The sequence below is a fragment of the Mesoplodon bidens genome (genome assembly GCF_964165515.1).
Source record: "Mesoplodon bidens genome assembly, contig: HAP1_SCAFFOLD_146, whole genome shotgun sequence".
Lineage (NCBI taxonomy): Eukaryota > Metazoa > Chordata > Mammalia > Artiodactyla > Ziphiidae > Mesoplodon > Mesoplodon bidens.
The window spans coordinates 856,863-876,800 of record NW_027672719.1 but is presented as its reverse complement, the minus strand read 5'-3'; the positions used below and the strand labels follow the sequence as shown (position 1 = coordinate 876,800).

Here is a 19,938-nt window from a genome sequence, read left to right as displayed (position 1 = left end):
AAGAAGACATAAAATCACTTAGACTCCCATCCCCCAGAGGCAGGCACCGAGAACACGGTGGTTCACATCCTTCCAGTCTTTTCTCTATGCTTACAATCTTTTTAAAAAGTTTAAACACAATTGAGCTCACACCACAAAACATAGTTTTATAACTACCTTTTAAAAGCCTTGGTGTACAATGAAGGTTTTTCCCATGTGCTTAATTATTACTGTTGCTTCTTAAAAGCTAATCAGAATTTATCTAACCAAAGATGATCTATTTTTCAATAGGGGCCCTGGTGTGACCACATTTCCCTCAAAAGAGAGAGACCCCAGACAGTGATTTGTCAGTGGCGTCAGAAACCTCCTGTGTAACCACTTTAATAAGAAGAATGAGCAAAACTCAGCACCAAGGAGGAAATATCACATCCCCCCCTGGCCCCGGCGCCCTGGACTATGGTCTGCAGGGCACGTGCGAAGTCCTCTGTCTTCTCAGGACACTGCCTATGAGCCATCCACTCCAGCCTGAGACTTTGCAACTATTTTCTAAGTCACTCTTCTCAGAGTGCCTCACCCAACTTTCATAGAGAGTACTTGGACTTAGAAATCTATACTAATGTCCCACAATATAATTATAACCTATAGCTTATATTAATAATAGCTTATAGTATATGAATAGATAATAATATAACTGCATATATTAGTAGAATATATTAATGACACATTATGTGTAATTACACAACTGCCAGGAAATTTGTGCTTTACTGCATTATCCCGTTTCATCTTCACAATAATTCAAAGGGATACTTCCTCATTTCAAAAAAATTTATTTTTTATTGAAGTCTAGTTGATTTACAATGTTGTGTTAGTTTCAGGTGTACAGCAAAGTGATTCAGTTATACATATATATAATATCTATTCTTTTTCAGATTCTTTTCCATCACAGGTTACTGCAAGATATTGAATATAGTTCCCTGTGCTGTACAGTAGGTCCGATAGTTACTCATTTCTTAGATGAGGAAACTGAGGCATAGAACGATTAAGTGTGCCCACAGCCAGCCACTTTGACTCGCTTGGCTTGTTCCCAGGTTTGCCTGATTCAAATGACTGTGCCTTTACCCACTTTTCAAATTCCTACCAAACACTTTGGCACTTAAAATACTGAAACACAAGAAGAAAGCAGGAGTAGCTCTATTAATTTCAGGCAGAGCCAACTTCAGAGGAAGGAAAGTTATCAGGGATAAAGAGAGGCGATACATAGTGATAAAGGGGTCGATTCTCCAAGCAGACATAACAGTCCTTCATTGTATGTACCCAACAATAGAGCATCAAAGTATGGAAGGCAAAAACTGATAGAACTGCAAGGAGAAGCAGATGAATCCATCATGGTAGCTGGAGACCTCAACAGCCCTCTGTCAGTGACGGGCAGACCCACCAGGCAGAAAATTAGGAAGAATGAAGTTCAACTGAACAGCACTACCATCATCTGGATCTAACTGGCAACCACACAGCTTCATCCCACAGCAACAAAACACACATCCTTCTCAAGCTCCCATGGAACATTCATGAAGCAGACCACATTCCAGGCCACAAAATATACCTCAACAAATGTAAAAGGATAGAAATTATGCAAAGTACGTTTTCAGAACACAATGGAATTAGGCTAGAAACCAATACCAGAAAGACAGCTGGAAAATCCCCAAATATTTGGAGATTAAACAACACACCTCTAAATAACAGATGGGTCAAGGAGGGAGTCTCATGGGAAATAAAAATTTATCTTGAGCTAAATGAAAATGAAAATACAACCTATGAAAATTTGCAAGATGCAGTGAAAGCAGTGCTTGGAGGGAAGTTTATGGCATTGAAGGCATACATTTGAAAAGATCTAAGCTTCCACCTTATGAAACTAGAGAAAGAAGAGCAATATAAGCCTACCACAAGCACAAGAAAAGAAGCAATGAATGAAATAAAAAGCAGGAAAACAATAGAGAAAAGTCAGCAAAATAAAGAGCTGTTTGGTTTTTTTTTTTTTTTTGTAAAGATCAATAAAATTGACAAACCTCTAGCAGGATAACCAAGAAAAAAAGAGAGAAGATACAAATTACTCAAATCAGAAATGAAAGCGATGGCATCACTACTGATCTCATGGACACTGAAGGGATAATAAAGGAATATTATGAATAATTCTATGCCCACAGATTTTATAAGTTAATGAAGTGGACCATTTCCTTGAAAGACACAATCTACTGAAACTCACACAAGGAGAAATAAATACTCTGAATAGACTCATATCTAGTAAAGAATTTGAATCAATAATGAATAACCTTCCAAAATGGAAAGCACCAGGCCTGGATGGGTTCACTGGTCAATTCTATCAAACATTAAGGAAAGAATGATATCAGTTCTAAATAATCTCTTCCAGAAAATAGAAGAAGAGAGAACACTTCCCACCTCATTCTGTGAGGCCAAGCTTATTCTAATAGCAAAACCAGATAAAGATATTGCAAAACAGGAAAATTGCAGACCAATACCTCCCATGAACATAGATGCAAAATCCTCAACAAAATATTAGCAAATTGAATCCAGTGATGTATAAAAAGACTTCTACACCACAGTCAAGTGGGATTTATTCCAGGTATGCAAGGCTGGTTCAACATTTGGAAATCAATTAATGTAATCCATCACATCAACAGCGCAGAGAAGAGAAATCGCATTATCATAACAGTAGATGCAAAAAGAGCATTTGACAAAATTAAACACCATCCATGATAAACTAACAAACCACCAAACCACCACAACAACTCTTGGCAAATTAGGGATGGAGGGGAACTTCCTCAACCTGATAAAGTACATCTATAAAAACCCTAAAGCTAACGTCATATTTAATGGTGAGAACCTAGAAACTTTCCAATTAAGATCAGGAATAAGGTGAAGATGTCCCCTTTCACCACTCATTTTCAACATTGTACTGTATGTCCTAGCTAATGCAACAAGGCAAGAAAAGAGAATAAAAGATAGATTGGGAAGGAAAAAGAAATCTTCTTTGGTGAGGTGTTTGTTCAGATCTTTTGCCCATTTTGCAGATGGCATGATTGTCTATGCAGAAAATCCCAAAGAACCGACAAAAAGCCCTCCTGGAACTAATGAGCAATTGTACCCAGGTGGCAGAATACATGATTAATATACAAAAGTCAATTGCTTTCCTATATACCAACAATGAACAAGTGGAATATGAAATTAAAAACACAACACCTTTTACATTAGCACCAAAAAAAAAATGAAGTACTTAGGAATAAATCTAACAAAATACTTAGGTATATGAAGAGGTATATGAAGAAAACTACAAAATGTTGATGAAAGAAATCAAAGTAGTCTAAATAAATGAAGAGATATTTCATGTTTATTTGAAATTCCTTAATGATATATGATGTTTAACATCTTTTCATATGCTTATTTGACATCTGTAGATTTTCTTTGGTGAGGTGTCTGTTGAGCTCTTTTGCCCATTTTTAAGTTGGGTTGTTTGGTTTCTTATTGTTGATTTTTAAGACTCATTTATATTGTTTATTTATTTATTTTATTGAAATGTCGTCGATTTACAATGTTGTATTAATTTCTGCTGTACAGCAAAGTGATTCAGTTATACATATATATACATTCTTTTTAAAATATTCTTTTCCATTATGGTTTATCACAGGATATTGAATATAGTTCCCTGTGCTCTACAGTAGGACCTTGTTGTTTCTCCATCCTGGAGGTAACAGCTCACATCTGCTAACCTCAACCCCCCACTCCATCTCTCCCTCAACCCCCTCCCCCTTGGCAACCACAGTCTGTTCTCTATATCCATGAAGACTCATTTATTTTGGATACATGCTTACAGCATCTTTATTCATAACTGCCCAAAACTGGAAGCAACCAAGATGTCCTTTAAAAGGTAAATGGATAGACAAATTGTGGTACATCCATACAATGAAATACTAGTGATAAAAATAAACGAGTTATCAAATAACAAAAAAGACATGGAGGAATCTTAAATGCATATTGCTTAGTGAAAGAACCTAGTCTGAAAAGGTTACATACCGTATGATTCCAACTGTATGAAATTCTGGAAAAAGTAAAACTATAAGGAGAGTAAAAGATCAGTGCTTGCCAGGGGCACAGGGGCTCTGGGGCTCAGGATGAAGACGAGGGGCACAGGGGATTTCAGGGCAGTGAAAATATTTTTTATGATACTGTAATGGTGGATACTTGTCACTATACATTTGTCAAAACGAAAGGACGTACAACGCAAAGAGTGAACCCTAATGTAAACTATGGACTTAGTTAATAATAGCATATCAATATTGGTTCATCAGTTGTAACGAATGTACTGCACTAATGCATGAGGTTAATAATAGGGGAAACTGTGTGTATTGGAGGGGTGGATATATGGGAACTCTCTGTATTCTCTGCTAAAATTCCTGTAAACCTAAAACTGTTCAAAAAAATAAAGTATTAAAAAAAATGAAAACACATTAGCTCTTTGGAAAATGTCACCCACATCATCTTCATCACCATTGCCATTGATCTTTGTGTCCTTTGAACCCTTGATAACCCATGAATGAGAGAAATTCTGTCTGTGACATTTTGTTTGTCTCTTGCCAGGCTTCACTGCGTTCAGTTCCTCAAAAACTGTCAGGCCATTATTAAGACATCAAAGCAAGCAGGAAGTTTTCAATGACTCCACAAAGTTGGGTGAGCCTCTACCACATGTTAGGCCAGGAGACAGCTTCCTAGTTCGGCCCTATAATATCACTCGCTCCCTTTACCTGGAAAATTGCTAAATGCTGCTCCTGGACAGACGCCCTGCTGCTAATACAGACTGAGTCTATAAGCCCCAGCCTACTGAGCTGTCCCACTATGAGATGAACTGTTATTTATTCATTATTATTTTTATTATTATCCTTATCCTCCTCTAACATATTTTGAGGGCTTCCTGTGAACTGGGCCCTGCTGAAGCATTTTGTGTGCATTTTTACCATTTAATCTGCATGACGGCCCTAAACAGGGACTTTAGTGTTATCTCCACCTTAGAGAGGAAGAAGCTGAGACTCAAAGGCTGAAGTGAGAGGACAGCATTACCTTGATCCCAAACCCAGAAAAGGACACGACAGGACAACCACAGACCAGTATCTCTTGTGAACACCGACACCACAGTCCTCAACCAAACAGGAGGAAACCGAATGCAACAGCACAGTAAAAGGATCATACACTATGACCAAGTGGGATTTGTTCTTGGAATGCAGACCTGATGGTTCAACATATGAAAATTAATCCACGTAATACATCACATTAACAGAAAGAAGGAAAACAATGATCATCTCGATGGACGTACAAAAAGCATTTGACAAAATGCAACGCTCTTTCATGATAAAAGCACTCAACAAACAGGGAATAGAGGGAAATTACCTCAACATAATAAAGGTCAAACATGAAAGGCCCACAGGTAGCAGCATACTCAAAGGTGAAAGACTGAAAGCTTTTCCTCTAATTTCAAGAATAAGATAAGGATACCTGCTTTTGCCACTTCTATTCAACAAAGTACTGGAAGTCCTAGCCAGAGCAATTATACAAGAAAAAGAAATAAAGACATCCAAATTCGAAAGGAAGGAGTCAAATTATCTCTGTTCACAGGCAACATGATCTTACATGTACAAAATCCTAAAGAGTCCATGAAAAACCACAACCCTCTTAGAACTAAAAAATACCATTCACTAGCAAAATCGTAGGACACAAAATCAACACACAAACATCAGTTGTGTTTCTATATGCTCACAATGAACAATCTGAAAAGGAAGTTAAGAAAATAATTTCATTTACAATAGCATCAAAAAGAATAACATATTTTGGGATAAATTTAACCAAGGTGGTAAAAGATGTGTACACTGAAAACTACAAAGTGCTTCTGAAAGAAATTAAAGACACAAATAAATGGAAAGACACCCTGTATTCGTGGGTTGGAAGACTTAATATTGTTAAGATGTCATTACTACACAGCAGGATCTACAGATTCAAAATCCCAACAGCAATTTTTGCAGAAATAGAAAAATCCATCCTAAAATTCATATGGAATCTCAGTGGACCCCAAATAGCCAAAATACTCTTGAGAAAGAAAAGCAAAGTTGGAGGTCTCACACTTCCTGATTTCAAAACTTACTGCATACAAAGGTACAGCAATCAAAACAGTGTGATACTGACATAAGGTCAGCACATAGGTCAATAGAATAGAATAGAGAGCACAGAAATAAAAGTTTGCATATATGGTCAAATGACTTTTGACAAGGGTGCCAAGATTATTCAATGGGGAGAGAACAGTATTTTCAACAAATGATGCTGGGAAAGACTGCAAAAGAATTAAGTTGAACTCTTACCTTACACCATGTATAAAAATTAACTCAAAGTGGATCAAAGACTTAAACAGAGTCTAAAACTATAAAACTTTTAGAGGAAAGCACAGGAGGAAAGCTTTATGACATTGGATTTGGCAACGCATTTTGGGATATGATACCAAAAGCATAGGCAGCAAAAGTAAAAATAGATAAATTCAACTATATCAAAAATTAAAACTTCTGTGAATCAAAGGACACAATAAACAGGGTGAAAGGCCATCTAGAGAATGGGAGAAAATAGTTGCAAATCACAAATCTGAAAAAGGGTCAATATGAAGAATATATAGAGAACTATAACTCAACAACAACAACAAAAAAGAACCCCCAAATAACCTGATCAAATATGGGCAAAGAACTGGAATAGACATTTCTCCAAAGAAGATATATAAATGTCCAACAAGCATATAAAAAGATGCTCAACATTACTAGTCATTAGGGAAATTCAAATCAAAACCACAGTGAGATACCACCTCATACCCATTAGGATGGCTACTATCAAAAACAAACAAACAGGGCTTCCCTGGTGGCGCAGTGGTTGAGAGTCCGCCTGCCGATGCAGGGGACACGGGTTCGTGCCCCGGAGCGGCTGGGCCCGTGAGCCATGGCTGCTGAGCCTGCGCGTCTGGAGCCTGTGCTCCGCAACGAGAGAGGCCACAACAGTGAGAAGCCCACGTACCGCAAAAAAAAAAAAAAAAAAAAAAAAAAAACAAACAAACAGCAACAGAAAATAACAAGTGTTGGCAAGGATGTAGAGTAGGGGAACACTTATGTACCGCTGAGAATGTAAAATGGTGCAGCTGATATGGAAAACAGTAGAGCAGCTTCTCAAACAATTTAGAATAAAATTATCATATGATCCAGCAAGTCCACTTCTGGGTATATACCCCAAAGAATTGAAAGCAGGAACTTAAAGAGATATTTGTACACTCGTGTTTATAGTAGCATTATTCACAATTGCCAAAAGGTGGAAGCCACCCAAGTGCCCACTGACTGATGATTGGATAAGCAAAATGTGGTCCATCCATACAGTGGAATATTATTCAGTGTAGGAGGAAGGAAATTCTGACACATGCTACAACATGGATGAACCGTGAGGACATGATGTGAAATAAGTGTCACAAAAAAGCAAATTTTGTATGATTCCACTATGTGAGGTACATAAAGTAGTCAAGCTCATAGAAACAAAATAGAACGGGGGTTGCCAGGAGCTGGGGAAGGGGAAACGGGGAATTGTTCTTTAATGGGTACAGTTTCAGTTTTGCAAGATGAAAAATTCTGAGGCTGGTTGCACAACAATGTGAATAACTTACAACTACTGATCTGTACACTTAAAAGTGGTTAAGACGGTAAACTTTATAGGTATTTTACCACGATTTAAAAAATGGCTAAGATGAAGGGACTCACTCAACATCAGGATGCTGGCCCAGGGCAATGTCAGGGTTTGAACCCAAGTCTAATTCCAAAACTTGTACCCTTGATTTGTACCCTGTGATTTTCAGAGTAGAGAGTGATTTAATAATGAGAGAGGAGACAGGCAGGACCTAATATACAAAACAAGTGCATTTTTTAAGGCTCCTGCATTGAAAATGTCTTTAAAAAGTATATAGTGAGTCCATAAAATATTGAGACGTTTCAACTTCTATTAACAATGACCATCTGCTCTGATGACCCCTGTGCTTTAAGGAAGCCTCCTCAGGAAGCTGACTTAGTTATGACATTGCCCTGAGGTTCACTGACATTGTCGCTGAGGTTCGACGTGTACCTGGAACCGTCCTTTGGAGCTAGGTTTCAACCTTGCATCACCTGGCACTGGGAAGCCCCATCTCAGACCATAACCTCCCACTCCCGGCCTTCCTTATCCTCTGTCTCGTCCTCTCCTTGAGTCACGTAGCCTTTGCTCCCTGTTTGCTCCCTATGGGTAATGCCCTATGCTCACCCAGCCTGGGCCCTGCTCAAGCTCACCAGCTCCTTCAAGTCCATCCCGGCCCCCAAACCCTCCTGCCACCCTCACACTTCTGTCCTGAGGCTGGCCCAGTGCCCTTTGGGCCCCCCAGCCAGCAGGTCCCTGCTCTCAGGCTTTTCATTCTACTTTGACAACAGCCTCCAAGGTCTTCACCTCCTGCACCTGCCTGCATCCTCCGTCTGCTTCTCCCAACCCTCCTCCATCCCTTTACACGGCGCCCTCTGCCCAGCAGGCCCACCTGTGCGGCTACATCCATGGGCTGATGGGCTCCTTGTGTCTGGTTTCTGGTTGGGTTTGGCCAATGGGGGGGTTAGAGATCAGAGCAGGGAGAGAGCTTGGGGTACTTACTCCCCTGGCTTCCATTCTCTGGGGCCACACAGCTTCCCTCAGAGGACTCTACCCAGCCCTCAGGGTCTCCGGGTCCCAGGAAATGCCCCTGCCCCTCACCCCTCAGCTCTGGGGGTGGGAACAGTCCTCACTCATACTAGCTCTGGGCCCTGCACTATCCTTTGTGGTTTCTCTGAGCCCTGCCCACTCCCTATGGAGTCCCTTCAGGAAACTCCCCTCCATCACTCCACACCCCTGTGAATGTGCCTTCAGCTCCCTGCCAGGACCTGGACTTCCCAGGCTTGGAGAAGCTCCTAGATGGGACCTTCAAGGCTTCTCTTAGCTGCCAAGGGCCTCCGGGTGGTCCTGCCTTCATCCCACCCTGGTCTGGTCCCTCTCCTCAACCATCTCCTCTTCTGCATCCTCACCTTGACAGTGTAACTTCCGTCTAACCTGTGAACGTGCTCACCACCCCCTCGGCCTGGAAACGCCGCCCCTTCCCCCTTCCTTTCCTTTATTGTCAAATGGCTTCAAGAGGGTCCTCTCCCGCTGGGTCCTCAACCCACTGCCATTGCCCTCGGGGGCCTCCTCGGGCTCTCGGCCTCCCTGTGACATGAGATACAGTTGTCAGAGAGAGGCACGTGGCCTGATGGTTCAGGGGTTGGGGGAGCAGGGCAACGTGGTGGTTATTAGACTGGGCTCGAGTCCAGCTCTCCTACTTCCTAGAAGGGTGACCTTGGGCAAGTGATACCTCAGCTTCCTCATCTGTAAGGTAACAAAAGGACAGTCTTATAAGCTACTGGTGACATATAAATGATATAATACATACTAAAGCACTTAGAAGAGAACATGGGGCAAATGGGAAATGTTCTCTATTATGAGCAAGAGGATGGGCTCTCGAGTTAGAAAGCCTTGAGTTCAAGTCCCACCTCTGCTACCTTCCAGCTGTGCAGCCTGGGGCACGGTTCTTTGTTTCTCTTTGGTTGCTCCCTGAGCAGCAAAAATGAGTTTGATAAGCTGGGCTTCGTAGGATTGACAAAAGGTACTGCTTGGTGACATGTTCTAAGGAGTGGGATAACATTTTTGAAATTAACTTGTGTGTGTGTGTGTGTGTGTGTGTGTGTTTTATCTATTTCTTTTAACCTTTTGGTTCTAGGCTATCCCATCCCCCAGCCCCATCCCCCCACTGCCTCCAGAAAGGGATGTAGTGCAGAAATAGTAAAAAAAAAAATGGGGTTTTCAAAAGAATAAGGATATGAGGAAACGGCCAGGCGCTGGTGAGACGACGGGTCTGGGATTGGAAGGAAAGAAGAAGCTTCTCTGCTTCCCCGTCAGCTGGATCCTTCCTCCCCGGTCTCCCCGGGAGAGCCCTGTGGACCGGCAAGGCCTCAGGAGAGGCTGGTCCTGAAATCAGACTGCCCGAGCGTGGTGCCCAGTGCCCCAGCCTCCCTCTGTGACCTCAGGCAGGATACTCAGCCTATCTGTGCCTCAACGCCCTCATCTGTAAAGTGGGGCAAACAACATTAACCTCCTAAGGATGAAATGAGTTAATACACTCGAGAGTGCCCAGAACAGTACCTGGCACAAAGCAAGCTGTCTCTGTGATGAATACCCTCAGCCTGGCAGCAGCTCTCTGGCTCCCTCACCTCTCTGACTGCTTCCAGGTCTCCACGCCGGGCTCCTCTCCCCACAGATGTCCGTTTCTTCCACACTCTGTCCATGGGCTGGGGCCACTGTACCACCCCCTGGATTCGCAGGTGTGTATTTCCAACCCCTGGTTCATTTCCAGGCCTGGCTGCTTCCGGATGTTGAGGTGCTCACTCAACCAGTCCTGCTTCCTGCCCTCTTGGTAACGGGATTATCACCTGCCAGCTCATCCAGCCATCTTTCTCCATGGCCTGTGGCATTGATCCTACTGATACTTCCAGAAAGCTCTCAGACCAGTCCCAAAGCAACGGTCCAGTCAGGTGGTAGTATTAATGTGGTGGGCAGAATGGTCTCCCAAAGATGCCCATGCCCTGATCCCCAGAACCTGGGAATATGCTCCATGACGTGGCCAAAGGGACTGTGCCGATGTCAAGGTTACTAATCAGTGCTCTTAAAAGAGGGAGACTAAGGACTTCCCTGGTGTTGCAGTGGTTAAGAATCCGCCTGCCAATGCAGGGGACACGGGTTCGAGCCCTGGTCCGGGAAGATCCCACATGCCATAGAGCAATGAAGCCCGTGTGCCACAACTACCGAGCCTGCGCTCCAGAGCCCACGTGCCACAACTACTGAATCCGCGTGCCTAGAGCCCGTGCTCCACAACAAGAGAAGCTACTGCAATGAGAAGCCCGTGCACCGCAACAAAGAGTAACCCTCGCTCGCTGCAACTAGAGAAAGCCTGTGCTCAGCAACAAAGACCAAACCCAGCCAAAAAGTTTTAAAAAATTTTTTAAAAAGTGGGAGGCTATCCTGGGTTATCCAGGTGGGACTAATTGAACTCCACCAGTCCTTATAAGCAGAGAACTTACTCTGGCTGGATTGGAGAGATAAGTGGTGTTTCTTGCTGGGCCCCCACTTAACAGCCCCAATGCTCCTCTTCCTGGGAAAGCACCAGGTCAACGTTTCCTCTTTACCCAAATCCCCCCCTAGATGGCACCACCTCAGTCTGTTGCATGAATGAGGATCACTAGAAGATTGATCTCACATTTCACTGACAACCCCCATTCTCGATTCCACAGGGTGGAATTTCCCTAGCTTAGTCAATTATCTTGTTATCTCAGTTAACTGAGAATTTCCAATTTAGATATTAGATGTTCCCAAAGCTAAATTTACACTCAAAAAGTGAAGCTTCTGTTTTTAGAAGCTTGAGTCAGCTCAGTCTGAAACTCAGCCCCACCTCCCCCGACTAGCTGTGTGATTTGGGCCAGTTCCTTAACCTTTCTGAGTCCCATGTCCATGTCATCAAATGAGGATAATAATGATAATAGTAGTTCTCACCCGCACAGGATTTGTTTTGTGGATATAATTCTATAAATATATATACAGAACATACATAGATGATGTATAAAGCCATGTGAGATGCAGTAAGTAGTCCATAAATGTATGCTGTAGCTGTTTGCATTATGTATTCTATTCAAAAGATTATGATCTTTCTTTCATCTCACATCCATCAGAATGGCTACTATAAAAAAAAAAGGGAAATAACAAGTGTTGGTGAGGACGCAGGGAAAGTGGAACCCTTGTGCCCTGTTGTGAGAATGTAACTTGGTGCAGCCACTATGGAAAACAGCATGGCAGTTCCTGAAACAATTAAAAATAAAATTATCATATGATCCAGCAAGTCTACTTTTGGGTATATATCCCAAAGAACTGAAAGCAGGGCCTTGAAGAGGTATTTATACACCCATGTTCATAGCATTGTTTGCAACAGCCAAAAGGTGGAAACAACCCAAGTGTCCATCAGTAGATGAATGAATAAACAAAATGTGGTGAATCCACACAATGGAATATTATTCAGCCTTAAAAAAGGAAGGAAATTCGGACACATGCTACAGCATGGATGAACATGGACATTATACTCAGTGAAAGGATATTATACTCAGTGAAAGAAGCCAGTCATGAAAAGACAAATACTGTTATGATTCTACTTATATGAGATACCCAGAGTAGCCAAGGTCATAGAGACAGAAAGCAGAACGGTGGTTGCTGGGGGCTGGGATGGGGGGACAAGGGGAGTTGTTGTTTCATGGGTGCAGTTTCAGTTCTGCAAGATTCAAAGAGTTCTGGAGATGGATGGGGGTGATGGCTGCACAACAGTGTGAATATATTTAATGCCACTGAACTGCACACTTAATAAAAGTGGTTAAGATGGTAAATTTTATGTTATGCATATCTTACCACAATAAAAAAAAAAAAGAAAAATGAGATCACGATCTAGCCCTTTCCTCTGAACTTTTTCCTCTTGGAAGCCCTCCATCTGCTGGTGAGAAACTAGTCCCATCAATTGCTGTGCTGGGTACTGACCAATGAAATCAGCTGCCAGTTCCCAAACAGGGGACAAAACATTCCCTGAGGACTGGTGAGAGCTAACAGGTGAACCACCAGAGCAAGGAGCACTTGGGGAGAAGCCAGGGGTGAGGTGGGGGTGAGGGGGGAGGATGGGAGCACGACCCAGGCAGGAGGACAAGCGCGATGCAGATGGGGAGCCAGCAAGTGCACCCTCCCAGGCCTGTTTCATTCCGTGGATTTCCCCACAGAGAGTCCACCTGTCACCTTATGTCTCAAAATGCAGGTGTTCGCTTAGAATAACAGAAATGTGAATTAAAATGACACAGGTACCATACTTCACCCCGTAGATCAGTGAAGATCCAATGGGGGGTCAGCACCCTAGGCTGGGGAGGGAGTGGGAGACGGGCGTCCACTGCTGGCAGGACACCACATCCAGAAACCTCTGGTGGGAAATTTGGCCATGCCCATCAGAGCTACAGCTGTGTGTGTCCTTTGACAGAGCAGACATACCTGCATGTCCGTGAAATTATGCAAATAATAGGAGAATCCCAGCAGCCTTGTTTAATAATAATAAACAAGATTATGGTGTAGGCTTTGGTTCTTTCCTGAGAGGCAGCCCAGAACTGACAGGGGCCAGGAAAAGGGACGAGAGTCATCCGGCTGGATGGGATCTGGGGTATGTGTATGAGATCAGTCTGGCTTCATGACCCTCAGATCCCACGCGAGAAGGGCTGACACAGGCTGGAGAGATGGCTAAACCCATGAGAAAGGAGATGCCTGGCAGGACACTGACCACCGAGGGTGAGGTGTGGACACCAGCATTTCAACCCCCTGTCATGTCTGTTCTTTCTTTTTCTCTTCCATCTCCACCTTCCTAGCTGCAGCCCTGCACTGACTTGGGCTGTCCTAGAGCTCAGTCTTCTAGGGATCCTGGGACTTCCCCAGGGTGGGACTGGGGGAGTCCCTGGGGAGGGGGTAGGGTCAGTCAGCCCTTCATTGTTTACCCTTCGCTTCTCTTTTCCTCAAAACAAAGTTTATTGAAAGAATACACACACACACACACACACACACACACACACAAGCAGGAGCTCTGCTGATCAAGAAGGGAGAGGGAGGGAGCACTGATGGTGGGGTTCTCAAAGTGTGGTCCTGGAACCAACTCCAGGGACTCCATTCCCCCCACCTGAACCTGGGGAGCATACAAATGTGAAGATTCCTGGGCCTTACCCCAAACCCACTGGGTCAGAATGCCTAGGAGTTCATGTTGAACAACCACTCTTAAACATGCAGAAAATCCAACAACCACTGGCTTTGGTGTTTCTTCATTCTGGAAGAACTGAGTCCCTTTCTCAGCAGAGTTTAAATAACAGCCATATCCAACTCTAAAAAATACAGTTTACAAGGCACATCAAATCATATAAATTATAACTTGCAAGGTTTAGCTGTGAAATGAGCAAGGCTGAGGCTTTTGAGCCGTGTAAACTGGGAGAGGGGAGATTGTGAATAGAGCTCCTGATGGCTCGTCTGCACACAGCAGCCAGGATGTTCACTGGCAGGTCTCCCCCTTGTTTACAATCCTTCAAGCCTTCTTCCTACTGCTTTTCAGATAAAGATCAAAACCCTTATGGTGACATGAAGGAGGCCAACTTGTCCCTTAGCCCTCCTCCTTCCCACTCTGACTTCTGGACGCCCTGGTTTTCTCTCAGTCCCTTGGGTTCACAATATGCTCTTCCACCCCAGGGCCTTTGCACATGCCATTCCCTTCTCCTTTTGTCTAGTTAAGTCCTCCTTGTCTACCATATTCCTTTCCTTTACAGCCCCAATGTTGGAATGGAATTAGTCACACCTTTGTGGGATCATTTGACTTATTTCTCTCTCTCCTGGCAGCTTCCTGATGGCAGGGACCATGTCCAGTTCTGCCATCACTGTACCCCTAGACTTGGCTCGGTGCTGAGGCTCTGGGTAAATACTGTGCAATGAATGAGTGATAGCAACAGTTATCACTGTTGACTATAAACAGTTCTCACTAGCCTGGCTATAAACAGGCTTCCTACTGCCTTAGGGAACCAAACTCCTTACAGGATATAGAAAAAAGTCTGGAGGGTAAAACCCGGCAAATATCAATATTGATTTTTCCCTGAGCCAAATGATTACAAGTGACTTTTATTTTCTTCCTTATATTTTCCTTTCTCACAATTTTTAAAAACAAGAAGCATGTAACTACCTTCCATTATCGGAAAGAGTAAATGATGTTGAAATACTACGATACCAATAGTCAAAACAATATGTCAACCTTGCTGATGAGTAGAAATCTTTAGAAGCATGACTGCCTATTCTTTAGGATTGATCCAGGCAAATAAAACAATCTTTTTTATTTGCTAGATGTAACCTCTGGTAATTGCAAGGATGATTTTTAGTAATATAAATCCCTGAAATTTTTTTTTTTTTTTTTTTTTTTTTTGCGGTACATGGGCCTCTCACTGTTGTGGCCTCTCCCGCTGCGGAGCTCAGGCTCCGGACACGCTGGCTCAGCGGCCATGGCTCATGGGTCCAGCTGCTCCGCGGCATGTGGGATATTCCCAGACCGAGGCACGAACCCGTGTCCCTTGTATCGGCAGGCGGACTCTCAACCACTTCGCCACCAGGGAAGCCTAGTGACGTATTTCTTTAGCTAAGTCCGAGGAGCAGTAAGCAGTCAATTATTTATATACAATGAATGCAACTCAATTTCTGTCTAGTTAATAACTGTCCTCATTAGTTCCCTTTTCCAAATGGCTTATTAATGTCAGTGGATCCTCATCTCAACCCTGTGCACCTCTGAGGATTCTTCTCAGTCTCTGTTTTAGGAGGCCATAATAATGATCATTGTGACATTCACTGAGCACCACATGCCAGGCTCTTTATATGCACTTCTCACTTAATCCTCAGAATAACCCTGTGAGGTAAGAGGTTTACAGACAGGGAAAAGGAGCTCAGAGTGATTAAGTAATTTGGTTGAAGTCACTCAGCCACAAAGTAGCCTAATGAGATTCAAACCCAGCTCTGTCTATCTCCAAAGCCTGTGCTTTTAAAAATTACTACAGTTTTCTAATATCATAGTCCGGTTCAAAACAGAGATCTCTGTCTCTACTTTAGCCAGACAGGAAATAAAACGACCCCAAATCTATGCCTTGTTAGGATAAAGAAGAAACTACAGTTCTTCTTCTTCTTCTTTTTCCTCCCACTTTGCACACTGAACAGATGTTCTGTGTCCTTGAAGGGAGACCATATCATGGAGGAGAATCTCACGGGGAGGTTCATGGAGTTATCTTTAAATCTGTTGCGTTTACAATAAACATTCTCAGAAAACTAGGAATAAAGGGGGAAATTTCTCACTTGGTAAGAACATGTATAAAAACCCTACAGCTAACCTCCTACTTAACGGTGAAAGAGTAACTGCTTTCCCCTAAGGTCAGGAACAAGCGAATATAAGGATTTATACACTGCTCTTGTTCAGCAGAGTCCTGGAAGTCTTAACCAGGGAAATAAAGCAAGGAAAAGAAGATTAAAAGCATTCAGATCTCCTTTTCTGAAAGAAGAAATAAAATTGTTCTTATTTGCAGATGACATGATTGTTTATGTATAAAATCCCAAGAAATCTACAAAAGCCCTTATATAAGAAAGTGCAGTTAAGGTTGCAAGATCCCAAGAAGCATACAAAAATCAACTGTATTTCTATATACTGTCAATGAACATGTGGACACCAAAATTAAAAATATAATACCATTTACAATCACTCAAAAAAAAAAGAGAGACATACTTAAGTGTAAATCTAACAAAACATGTTCAGGACTCGTATGCTGAAAACTACAAAACACTCATGAGAGACACTGAATAAATGGAGAAATATACCATGTTCATGAATTGGAAGACAATGTAGGAGTATATCAATTATTCTCACATTGATATATAGGATAAAACACAATTCCAATCAAAATTACAGCATGATATTTTGTGTATACAGACAGGCTTACACTAAAATGTAAATGGAAAGGCAAAGCAACTAGAATAGGTTAAAAAATTTCTTTAAAGAAAAGTGGGAGGAATCACACTACCTGATTTAAGACTTACATAGCGACAGTAATCAAGGCTATCTCATAATGGTAGATCCATTATGACAAATAGATCCATGAAACATAATAGGGAACTAAGAAGTAGCCCCCATAGAAAGTATGGCCAGATTATTTTTGACAAACTTGCAAAAGCAATTCAATGGAGAAAGGATAGTCTTTTCAACAAATGGTTCTGGAACAACTAAATATCCACATGCAAGAAAAATGAACTTTGACCTAAATCTCACATCATAAACGACAGTGAACCCAAAATGGTTCAAAGATTTAAAAATAAAACTATAAAACACTTAGAAGAAAACATAAGAGAAAATCCTCAGGGTCAGGGACGTTGTGGCCTGTTCTTAGACATGACACTAAAAGCATGATCTATAAAAGAAAAAATAACTACCTGGACTTCATCAAGAGTTAAAGCTTTTGCTCTGTGAAATACTCTGCTAAGAGAATGAGAAGACAAGCTACGGATGGGAGAAAATATTTGCAAACCATCTATCTGACAAGGGACTCATATCTAAAATACATAAAGAATTCTCAAAACTCAATGGTAAAAAACTAAACAATTCGATTAGAGACACTTAAAAGATATGAAGAGATATTTCACTGAAGAGGATATGCAGAAGGCAAACACATACATGAAAAGACATTTAACATCACTATCGATTTGGAAAATGCAAGTTAAGACTATGATGAGATACCACTACACACTTACTAAAACAGCTAAAATGAAAAACAGTGTTTATGCTAATTGCTGGTGAGGATGTGTCTCATACATTGCTGGTGGAAATGAAAAATGGTACAGCAACGCTGGATAAGACTGGCAGTTTCTTTACAAACCGAATATATATAAACACATATGTTAATCCATGCAATCATACTCCTGAGCATTTATCACAGAGAAATAAAAACTTATGCTCACACAAAAACCTGTACACAAATGTTTATAGTACATTTATTTGTAATAGCCCCAAATGGAAACAAAATGTCCTTCAAAAAGTGAATGGTTAAACACAGGTGATACGTCCATACCGTGGACTATTACTCAGCAATAAAAGAACAAGCTAATAACCTAAATGGATGTCAAGGGCACTACGCTGACTAAAAAAAAAAAATCAATCACAAAGGTCATACATACATGATGAAAATTATAGAGACGGAGAACAGATTAGTGGTTTTCGGAGCGTGGGGACGATGGTGGGAGGAGGAATTGTGACTATAAAAGGAGCATCACAAGGGACATCTCTGATAATGGAATACTCCTATATCCTGAGGGCCACACCCAAATCCACACGTGGTAAAATGGCACAGGACTCCACACATGCTTTGTGCCATTCCCTCTACTATTTGTGCATCTATAATTATTTCAAAATAAAGTTAAAAAAAATCTGTTGAGTGAAGTCTGAGAGTGGTCTGCCTTTCACAGTCCTAAAGGGATTCCATTGCATTTCTCTTTCTGCTTCAATATTTTAATCCCTTTCAAAATGTTAAAAGGCTCAAAGCCACTGTTTTTATAATTCCTTACTTACAATTTCTTCCAACTTCCTTGGCTGTCAATGAGCTGGGACTGTGGACCAAGCCACAGCTAATTCAGAGAATGGAATGAAATGAAGTGAGAGAGCGCTGAGGCCATGCGCAGGGCTTACCCTGATTTACTACTTGGAGGTACGGGGGCGGGCGAGGGCTCTGAGGGGCCCATAGTCTACAGAAGCTCTGGAAAGGGCGAGAGGCCATTGCTCAAGCTGGGCCCTTCAGGTGGCCGTGGCTGCCAGACGCGGAGCAGGTGAAGGTCAAGCATCAGCTCTACGCCCACCTTCCAAACCGCGCCATCAGGGTGGGACACTGCACACACAGTCAGCAAAGGACACAGGGCCCATCGCACTTTGCACTGTGCTCATTCTTACCACATGTGCCAGGGAGACCCAGCACATGCCGGGATTGGTTCTTGGTGGCACACCTAGGAAGGCTGGGACTGTTAGCCAGAGGCTGTGCTTTACAAGAGACTGGAGTCCACAGAACAGTAAGGACTTTTGGTGGTGTGAGGGGTAGGGAGGATCGGGGACTGGCTAGGAAGAGGTCTTACCTCTAAAACAAGGTCTGAATTTTCATGCCTTCCAATCGTAGTGCTTTTATTCAGGACAAAATAGCCTTCTGCACTCTTTAGATAGGCTTTCATATTCTCTGCTTTCCCTATAAAAGGTTTTCAGAAAACAATTTTGTTAGAAAAATACAGTCCTCTAATTATTCAATGTCATATTTAGAATGAATGGAATACACCATAATGTCCACAGGAGAAGTCAGCAGAGGTAGGAGTGGATAGCTGGATTTAACAATGATCACAATGATAATTCTGCACATTTTTAAGACTGTCCTTTTAACAGTGATAGCCGGCATAGATGAGCTTGCTTCTGATCACAAGAGGACATCCTTTATGTAACTCAGAGCACAAACAAGCAATAGCAAAAAAAAAAAAACCCAAACAAATCTGAATTCCACTGATAACCGCTCTCCACCTCCCATTAAGCTTAGTTTGGGGTTAGTTATCTGACAGAATCAAATACTCAGTGTTACTAACCCACCACTTACTAGCTCTGTGACTCTGAGTGAGTTACTTATTCTCTCTCTATGCCTCTGTTTCCTCATCTGTAAAATGGGGCTAATAATACTCTGTATCCCAAAGAGTTTTGTGAGGATTAAATGTGAAGCATCTAGAATGGTGATTGCTACACTAAACACCCATTTGTCCTACTGTGATTGTGACTGTTATTAATCTTGGGCTTCTGAACTTTGACTCAAAAAACCCCAACTTCTACAGAGCTTCTTAAAGTGTGGAAGAGTCAGTCATCGAGGAAATGGGCATGAGAAGATACTTTCTTTTTAAGTCACCACATTCCTTCATATATTTAGGTTGAAAAAAAAATGATTTCCAAAGACAAAATATCAAGATTATAGCTTGGCTGTACGGTCAAGACTCTGTACGTATCTTTTCCTGGCATTTTATTAGGAAAATGTCAAACACACAGAAAAGTTGAAAGAAGTGGATGGTGAACTTCTATAGAACCACCACCCAGATTCTACAATCAACATTTTGTTCTATTTGCTTTATCACATATCTACCCATCTATACATTTTATATTTT

The 19,938-nt window shown here is 42.0% G+C and overlaps 1 protein-coding gene across 1 annotated transcript in view; it reads right to left on the bottom strand.

Moving 5' to 3' along the window:
* The window catches only part of LOC308609763 (forkhead-associated domain-containing protein 1-like), a 200,206-nt gene extending 180,638 nt beyond the window's left edge, over nt 1-19,568 (bottom strand). The window contains exon 1 of the mRNA XM_081259060.1: nt 18,883-19,568. Coding sequence (XP_081115186.1) covers nt 18,883-18,975 — 93 coding nt within the window. The 5' untranslated portion in view covers nt 18,976-19,568. The remainder of the gene's footprint in view (nt 1-18,882) is intronic.
* Between the last annotated feature and the right edge of the window lie 370 nt (nt 19,569-19,938).